Source organism: Culex quinquefasciatus, chromosome 3, assembly GCF_015732765.1.
Source record: "Culex quinquefasciatus strain JHB chromosome 3, VPISU_Cqui_1.0_pri_paternal, whole genome shotgun sequence".
NCBI classification, from domain to species: domain Eukaryota; kingdom Metazoa; phylum Arthropoda; class Insecta; order Diptera; family Culicidae; genus Culex; species Culex quinquefasciatus.
The window spans coordinates 192,828,483-192,837,324 of NC_051863.1; the positions used below are offsets into that span (position 1 = coordinate 192,828,483).

General features: G+C 36.5%; 1 protein-coding gene across 1 annotated transcript; it reads right to left on the reverse strand.

The window, feature by feature from the left end:
- Positions 1-606: 606 nt before the first annotated feature.
- Positions 607-8,535, reverse strand: LOC6031005 (E3 ubiquitin-protein ligase RNF185). Its single transcript, XM_038261445.1, has 4 exons — positions 8,232-8,535; positions 8,046-8,160; positions 1,511-2,001; positions 607-1,437 (listed from the first exon to the last, which is right to left on the reverse strand). Exons 3-4 carry the CDS (start codon positions 1,981-1,983, stop codon positions 1,170-1,172), a joined length of 741 nt encoding a protein of 246 aa, XP_038117373.1. The 5' UTR covers positions 1,984-2,001; positions 8,046-8,160; positions 8,232-8,535; the 3' UTR covers positions 607-1,169.
- Between the last annotated feature and the right edge of the window lie 307 nt (positions 8,536-8,842).

Genomic DNA, 8,842 nt, shown 5'->3' on the forward strand with positions numbered 1-8,842 from the left:
TTCAGTGTATTTTTTTTAAGGGAGACCTCCAATTTCCTACAAGTTTGTCTTTGACTACTTTTTGATACGATGCAACGGCCTTGAGATACACCAATTTTTAAATTATAAAATAAAAAAATATTTAAATAACTTACGCCCTTCTCAAATGTCATTTTCGAGAAGAATTGGCTACGTATGCACAAAAATTGCTTTTTTGTTTTTGGAATTCATAAAATTTACTCCAAAAACTCTAAAACTGTGAAAATGCACACGAAATTTCGGATCATTTCATACCCATTTTGCAAATTATGAAAATTTGAGTACTTTCAAAAAATACGGTAGTCTGTGTAAATTTTAGAGTTTTGTTTTTTTTTTTCAAATATTGATTCAGAATGTTTCAATCAAAAAATGGTTTTCTTTGTGTTATTTGTAGGAGCATTTTACATATCTACAGTTTTTTTAGTAGGTCCTATAAACATATAAAGGACCATAGCTTATAGGACTTTTAAAAAAAACTCTAGATATAGCCATTATTTTTTCATTTTAATTTAATATTTCTATGTTTTAACTATTTTTTATTACAGAATTACAGAATTAATTGTCATCAAAGCAAAGAAACAATTAATCTTTGGTTACATTTTTCGTTGACGTTTTATTTGTATCATACATAATATAAATGTTTTACATATCATTTTCTCCTGTCAAATAAATTATATTGAGTTCGTCTGTTTGATTTTTCTTCCCTTAGGTTGCATTGCTCTGCACAGACCGTGTGTGTGACTGTTTTAATCTTCATTATTTGTTTTAATGCACTGAGCTTTTTGACGATTCTATGCCTAGCTTACAGACAATAGTGCAGTTATAGGTACCAAAAGGATTAAACCTAGTTTAAAAGTTGAACAGCAATACGGACTAAGAAGAAGTAAATAAAAGTAACATCAATAGAAGGTCCTTGTTTTTTTAAATCTGGATCGTTTTACAATACATTTGTAGACGTAGAATAGAAAGAAACTTGCCTTTTTGCACAGTAATATCTCCCAAAATACTCAGATACAGATTTGCTTCCTTTGCTTTTTCGTAAGTGGTAATCGAACCAGCCAAAATATAAAAAAAATAACCGTTTATTATCACAAAGCATCCCCACCAGCTGGTTGTCGTATTTTGTTTGTTTGTTTGTTTTTAAATTTTCCTTAAGCCAGAACCAGCCAGGCCATAAAGATGAGCGCAACGTACAGGAAAATCTGCGACAGAAACTGATCCTCGTCAAACTCGCGCGTGTTTTCGTGCGGTGGATTCCCGCGAAAGTCGCCAAAGTTGAGCGACGACGTGAAGAACCCAAACGGGAACGCCCCGATGCCGAACGACATGTGGAAGCCACCGTCGCCGGTAAAGCTCTGGAAACCCTGCGGCTGTTCCGGTTCGGTGCGCTGGCCGGCCGGTCGCGGTGGCGCCGTTTTTCTGCAGAATAAAATGAAGAGTTTTTTTAAAGCATGTTTTCCCCCCTACAAAACAGTTGCCATGATCGTCCTACCTTGGGTCCTCCTTGCTGCCACCACGGCCGTACAGTGGAATGACCTTTTCCTTGCTGATTGACGATTTGCACACCGGACACGTGTTCCGGTACCCATTCATCCACTGGTGTATGCACGGCCAGCAGAACAGGTGGCCGCACATGCTGACGACCGCGTCCTTGGCCGTGTCGAGACAGATGTTGCACTCAAACACCGAGTCGTCCTTCTTTTCCTCGTCGTCATCGTTGGCGTCCTCGAGGGTGATCTTGGACTTGCCAGCGGACGATGTGGCCGACTCGGGGCCGCTGGTGGAATCGGCTGCTGTAGATGTGGACGCCGTGGGCTGCGGATCTCCGCTGCTGCCGCTTGCGCCTGAATCCGGTGCGGTGCTGAATTTATTGCTCGCTGAAGAGGTCGATGCCGAGTTGAGATCTTCCAGGCTGGGCGCCGTCGGTGCCGTGGGGTGGGGATTGCTCTCAACGGTGGATGCCATTGTCTGGGGCTGAGTTAACTGCAAGCGGAAAAAAGTTATCTTAGATAAGTTGGTTCTCTCTAGGCCTCAATATCCTTTCTATTGCTCGATGATTGCTTTGGACTTTATTTGTTCCAAACACCTTCCTTATTTCGATTCAACCAATTATTGCGTTTATTTGTATTTTTTTTTTCAAGATACGTGACAACTTTTTTTCAAATTACAGCATAAGAAAAAAAATAAAAAATAAAACATAAGATTAAACTAACAACCCACCGTTTCAACATGTCAACGGAAAAAAAGTGTTTCAAAATGCATTTTACACCAATGCAGTTGTCACGATTTTTTCCCTCGAAAAGTTTTTTTTTTGTTTATGCTTTAAGGCTGATACGCAGCTTGGAAGGAATGCAAAACTCCATTTGAAAAACGGCCAAGAAACGGTCAAGGAAAGGACCTCGAAAAGATTTTTCGCGGTACGCAGCTGAAAAAAAAGGAAAAGTGGCGTGTGTGTGGTTTTTTCGCGCGGTGCTTTTTGCGAAGTTTTTTGATGAAAAATACAAACGTATCAATAATTTTGTATCCTGATATTAACAATTATCATTAAATCACAGAAATTTAGATAATCAGAAATTAAGATATTCAAAAAATACAAATATAAACAAAATATTATAAAATTCAGATACTCAACAAAATCAGATTCTTCAAAATTTTAAAATACAAATATGTACCTATTCAAGAAACAAAAAATCGATAAATAAAAACTCTATGCTAAAAAAATTAAAAATAAACAATAAAAATACAAAATTCTTAAACTTACATTTGGAAAATTATCCAATTCAAAATATTTTTAAAAGTTTTTGTCATCGGTTAAAAAATAAGGGGGCAATAAAATGTTTTCAAAAAAAACTTCAAAATTTAAATGGAAATGCAAGTGCAATCAGCTGAAATCAATTTAAAATTCTCTGTGTTTAAAATCATTTTTAAGCATATTTGCAACTCTTGATTTTTTTTTTTAATTTTGTATGTATTTACAGTTCTGTAGAAAAAATGTGTGTCTGTTAATTTTTTTTTTAGTTTTCATCAAATCTTACATTTTTATAAAACTAATGATTGCTAAACAACTGAACTACATAGTGTAAAATGCATTTCAAAACACTTTATGCATTCAAATGTTGAGAATTTGGCTTGTAATTTTAACTTTTTTAATTTGTTTGACCCCCCCTCGACCTCGGGTAGAGCCTTTTTATATATTTGCAATGGCCTAAATAAAAAAAATCAGTCATAGGAAATAGGTCAGCATAATTTTCTTCTAATAACATAATAACAAATGTAACATTTTTCGCCTGTGGTAATTTTGTGATGTTTTAATTTAGGTTTGTGTGTTTTAAATAGATTAGAATCAGAGAAATTTTAAAAATCAGAAGTTGGGAATTTAAAAAAATAAAAATACAAATATACCTAAAAGTAAACAAATATTTTAAAATTGAGAAAGTTAACAAAATCAGTTTTTTCGAAATTTTAAAATATAAATATTCATTTAGAAAAAGAAACGAAATTCAGCAAACAAAAAATTCAAAGCATAAAAAATAGAAAATTTTAAATGAAAATTACAATTTTTTAAATTTACAATTCGAATATTATCAAATTCAAAAAAGGCCGTTGCAATTATTTTTTGATATTTCTGCCCCTCGACTCTGACCAAAATTGGGGGGAAGGGCAAAAAAGTAAAAAAAAAATGAAATTACAGGCCACGGTTTCAACATGTGAATGAAAAAAGTGTTTTAAAAACATTATACACCTGACCAGTTGTTTTGCAATCATAAGTTTCCAAAGTTTCTAAGTATCAACGAAAATTTTATTTTTGTGAGAAAAAAGTTTTTGCGGTGCAGAACATTGTAAATTTATAAATAAAAATTCAAAAAAATTCAAACGAGTCCAAACAAGCTAAATATTATTACCAAAGCAGAAAAAGGCATTTTAGATTGTTGATTAGACAAAATTCCGGTCAAATTCCAAGTTCTTCAATTTTTAAATTCTTAAATTCAGAAATCCTTCAATTTTGAGTGTAATTTTTTGCATTGTTAAATTTAAGAGGTAAATATTGCTCGGTTTGTTCTAGAGGTTGTATCGAGGTGCTCCGATTTGGATGAAACTTTCAGCGTTTGTTTGTCTATACATGAGATGAACTCATGCCAAATATGAGCCCTCTACGACAAAGGGATGTGGGGTAAAACGGCATTGAAGTTTGAGGTCAAAAAAACATAAAAAATCTTAATATAGAGGAGAAAATCGTGACGTCAGAAATGAACTCAAATCACTCAAAGTTCATTTTGTGAGTGACTTTAACATTTTGGCCTAGTTTGACAGCTACCTCGTTCCCAGGTTTTCTGTGGGAGAGAAAAGGAGGCGAATACTTTATGAAAATCATATCTGTCAAAATTCCTAGCCTCAAAATTTTGTCGCGAGTTGCTTTTCTCCTCTATAGGCAAGAAAACCGTGACGTAGCAGATGAACTCAAAGTACTCAGTATTCATTTTGTGAGTGCCATTTGAGTGGTTTGACAGGTGTCAAATCGGGACTTAGCATTTTTTTGAATTTGAATTTGCTTCCAATTATGCGAAACGTCATAATCCGCGTTTTTTCCGTATTAGTGCTCGTGTGCTTGTTCGTGCTTCTGGCCGTGTTCGTGTACGTGCACCTGACCACGTAGTTGCATGTTCCTGGTCGTTCCCGTGGCCGTGCTGTAGGCCGTTTCCTTGTCCAGACTCCTGCCCGTGTTCGTGCCCGTGCTTCTGGCCGTTTTCGTGTCCATGGCCGTGTAGGCGTCAATTCCTGGCCATTTCCGTGGCCGTGTCCTTGCCCCGTGACCAGGAGTGTTTGTATCCATGAGAAACGGAACAACCGGAACAAAATTATAATTTTAATTGCTAAGTGCCAGAACTGACACCTGTCAAAAAAGTTCATTCGGTTGTTTACCTTTGAGGTTAAGTTCCGAGCTTTTCTCCTTTATTGCTCGCATTTCCGTAAAACTTCATCAATTCCAACTCTCTTAGATGCATTTGAAAGGTCTTTTGAAGCACATAAAAATGTGCCATAGACATCCAGGATTGGTTTGACTTTTTCTCTTAGCTTTTGCAAATTACTGTCAAAAATGGATTTTTTTTAAACCTTAATATCTTTTTCCAACAGCCTCCAACACCCATACTCCTATAGGTCAAAAGATAGGTAATTTTATAGACTAAAAGCCTATGGTATTAACTTTTTGGCCAATCGCAGTTTTTCTCATAGTTTTTCGATTTTTCTAGAACAAACAATTTACAGCGTTAATTTTTGCCCTGTAGGCCAAAAAGACGGTACTTTTTGGTCTCAATTTTGTCATATTCGGAATCCTCGGACAATTTTACGTAAGTAAGCAGTATTAGAATTGTAATTTTGATTTAAAAAATAATTAAATGAAACATTTCTGAAAAAAGAAAAAGATCTTATTTACCATGTGATCAATATGTCAAATGCTGTATCAAGTAGGCGAAAACCTGTTTTACCCCTAATCCAACAAATTGTTAAAAAATATGTTAATTCATTCTAAATGACAATTTTTCCAATCAAATGTACAACTCCAATACATCTAATTTACGTGAAATTGGCCGAAGATTCCGAATATGACAAAATTGAGACCAGAAAATGCCGCTATGGCGGCATACAGGGCAAAAAGTAACGTTGTAAATTGTTTGTTCTAGAAAAATTGAAAAACTATGAGAAAAACTGCGATTGGCCAATAAAATTACCTTTTAGTCTATAAAATTACCTATCTTTTGACCTATAGGAGTATGGGTGTTGGATGCCGTTGGAAAAAGATATTAAGGTTTTAAAAAAAATCATTTTGACAGTAATTTGCAAAAGCTAAGAGAAAAAGTCAAACCAATCCTGGATGTCTACGGCACACTTTTAAGTGCTTCAAAAGACCTTTCTAATGCATTTAAGAAAGTTGGAATTGATGAAGTTTTACGGAAATTCGAGCAATTTTAAGATTTTTTATGTTTTTTCGACCCCAAACTTCAAAGTCCGTTTTACCCCACTTTCCTTTGTCGTAGAGGGCTCATATTTTGCATGAGTTCATCTCATGTATAGACAAACAAACGCTGAAAGTTTCATCCAAATCGGAGCAGCGACATCCTCGATACGACCTGTTACACATTGGTGAAAAACTCGCTCTTAAAGCTTAAAAAATGCCCTTAAATATATATATATATATATTTAAAAAAAACTGGAAAATTTTGAAGAAAATATCTAAATTTTCCAGTTTTTTTTTGAAAAAAATATATTGTTTGCCCCTGATTTTTCGAAACATTTTTAAGGGCATTTTACTGCCCCTGATCGCATAAATGTCCCATATGCATTTTCATCGATTTCGAGTTATTGATGCAGTTTGGTTCGAAATCGTGTGCTCTTTCAAAAGAGCCTATAACATCCAGCACTTTGTTCTAGAAATCCGGAGTAAATCCAGTTTTTTCGCGAAAATGTAACACGTAGCCTTATGTATGGGACAAACTTCAAATGCGTTTTTCTCAGCTTGCTGTTTTTGCATATGGGACATTTATGCGAACATGGGCAGTTTATAAGCTTTAAATTTAACAATGCAAAAAATTACACTCAAAATTGAAGGATTTCGGAATCTAAGAATTTAAAAATTTAAGAACTTGGAATTTGACCGAAATTTTGTCCCTCGGCTTTGGTCGGGTTGAGGGGGGAGCAAAAAATATATAAAAATAGAAATAACAAGTCTCAACACTTGTGTATTAAAATTAATTTCAGGCTCGAAAAAAGTTGAATAGAGGCATATAAAATTGAGACTTGCAATAAGTACAAGTGAAAAATTTCACGGTATAGCCGGGACCGTGGTGTAGGGGTAAGCGTGATTGCACCTCACCCAGTCGGCCTGGGTTCGATCCCAGAAGGTCCCGGTGGCAAATTTTGAGACGAGATTTGTCTGATCACGCCTTCCGTCGAACGGGAAGTAAATGTTGGCCCGGACTAACCTAAAAAAAGGTTAGGTCGTTAGCTCAGTCCAGGTGTATGAGTCGTCTCCCTGGGTCCTGTCCTGGTGGAGTCGCTGGTAGGCAGTTAGACCATCAATCCAAAGGTCGTCAGTTCGAATCCCGGGGTGGATGGAAGCTAACGTGTAAAAAGAGGTTTGCAATTGTTTCAACAATCAAGCCTTCGGACACTTAGTTTCGAGTAGGAATCTCGCAATCGAGAACGCCAAGGCAATACAATGCTGTAGAGCGAATAATTTGATTTGATTTATTTTTTAAATTTCTCTTATTTTTGAGAAGAATTGGTTATTATGTGATGTTTTAATTTAAGTTTGTATGCTTTAAATTTTTACAATGTACAAATATTTGACAAAGGTTTCTTTATTCAGAAATCTTAGTCAAATGGAATTTTCCTTAATTGTTATTTTGTTTAGTGTTATTTCCAATTGAACTTTGCTTCCACAAAATTGCAACAACAGGGTCATAATATTTATGTTGACTGCTTTATTTTTAACGGGTAGACACACACACACAGTCACACAGACACAAACCCAAATTCTGGACTAAATTCGCCACTATCATCGCTAGTGATAATGGAAGTAAACAAGCACCACGTCATGCGACAGCCTAGTATATGGCATGTTATTATATCTGGTGGCCAGTACACACGCACGCACACACAAAGTGACGGGCGCGTGACGTAAATCGATCGCCTGACTATATCAACTACAACAAAACCATCCGACTAGCTCCAGGAGGCTTCTCCGCGACTAATTAGCTTATTATAACAACTGTCCACCGAAGGTTTCTTTTCTCGTTCGCAGATTTGAGACTCTTCTCACGCAAAACTGCTTCTCGAGAGCTCGGCAAAAAAAAAACCTGTGCTGAAGGTCAACACCCTTCCTCTTCCATCTTGGAGGGGCGGCTCCAATCCTGTTTGTCTCAATTCAGGACACGCAAAAGGGACACGTAGGCCAAAACCCTTTACAGAGAGAGTATTATGTAAATTTCCGACACTTTTTTAACGCCACCAAAGCAACAGATACTCACCGCCGCGGTCTTTTCTAGAAGCTCCTCCAGTCGCTGCTGGATTCATAAAACGTCCTTCACGGGGTTGCTTGCTGTTTTTTTTGGCTTTAGTGCCACTCACTTGGAAATTTTCCTTCTGCTGGCAAAAACACACAATTTCAGCACTTTGTTGACTTTCCTTAAAATGGCTCACTCTAGTTCGCGCACCTTAATTTTTGTTCCGACCGAAATTACGCCTCAGACTTGGACGGGCTTGCTCCGAATCTCCGCAGAATCAGCGCTTTCGCAAGGTGGGTATCAAACGAGCCAAAATATTGAAACAATTTTTCTGCACCAAAAACGCGTATACTAGCACTGTTGTATTTGTCAGCAAAGTCTGATGTGGGATGTCCCCCCTGGTCGTTTTGCTGCCTTGTCAACACACAAGTTTTCCCGTACGTTCTGATGGGTTGTGGCTGTAAATCCAAAGAGATGACAGACTGGCAGGAACACACCAACACAGACCGTACAACCAGTTAACTGTGGTGGAGAAAATGGGAAGGAAAATGATGAAATTTTGTATGCTTTTCTGACATTCGAATACAGAGGGGAACTGTCACACTTGACGTTGGGGGAACTGTTAGGGTTTCTGATGTGTTTGCAGAACCGTATCTATTTTGTACCTTAAGAAGTTTGCGCCTGATGTTTTTCAAAAATGGTCCAATAAACAAAATTGGATTTTTTTGGTTTCTGAGTGTTTTTGAAACCGTTTTGAGTCAGAAGTATTACAAACACCAAAAAAGCAAAAAAAAAAAGATTATTTGCCCTTTTTTCTTTAA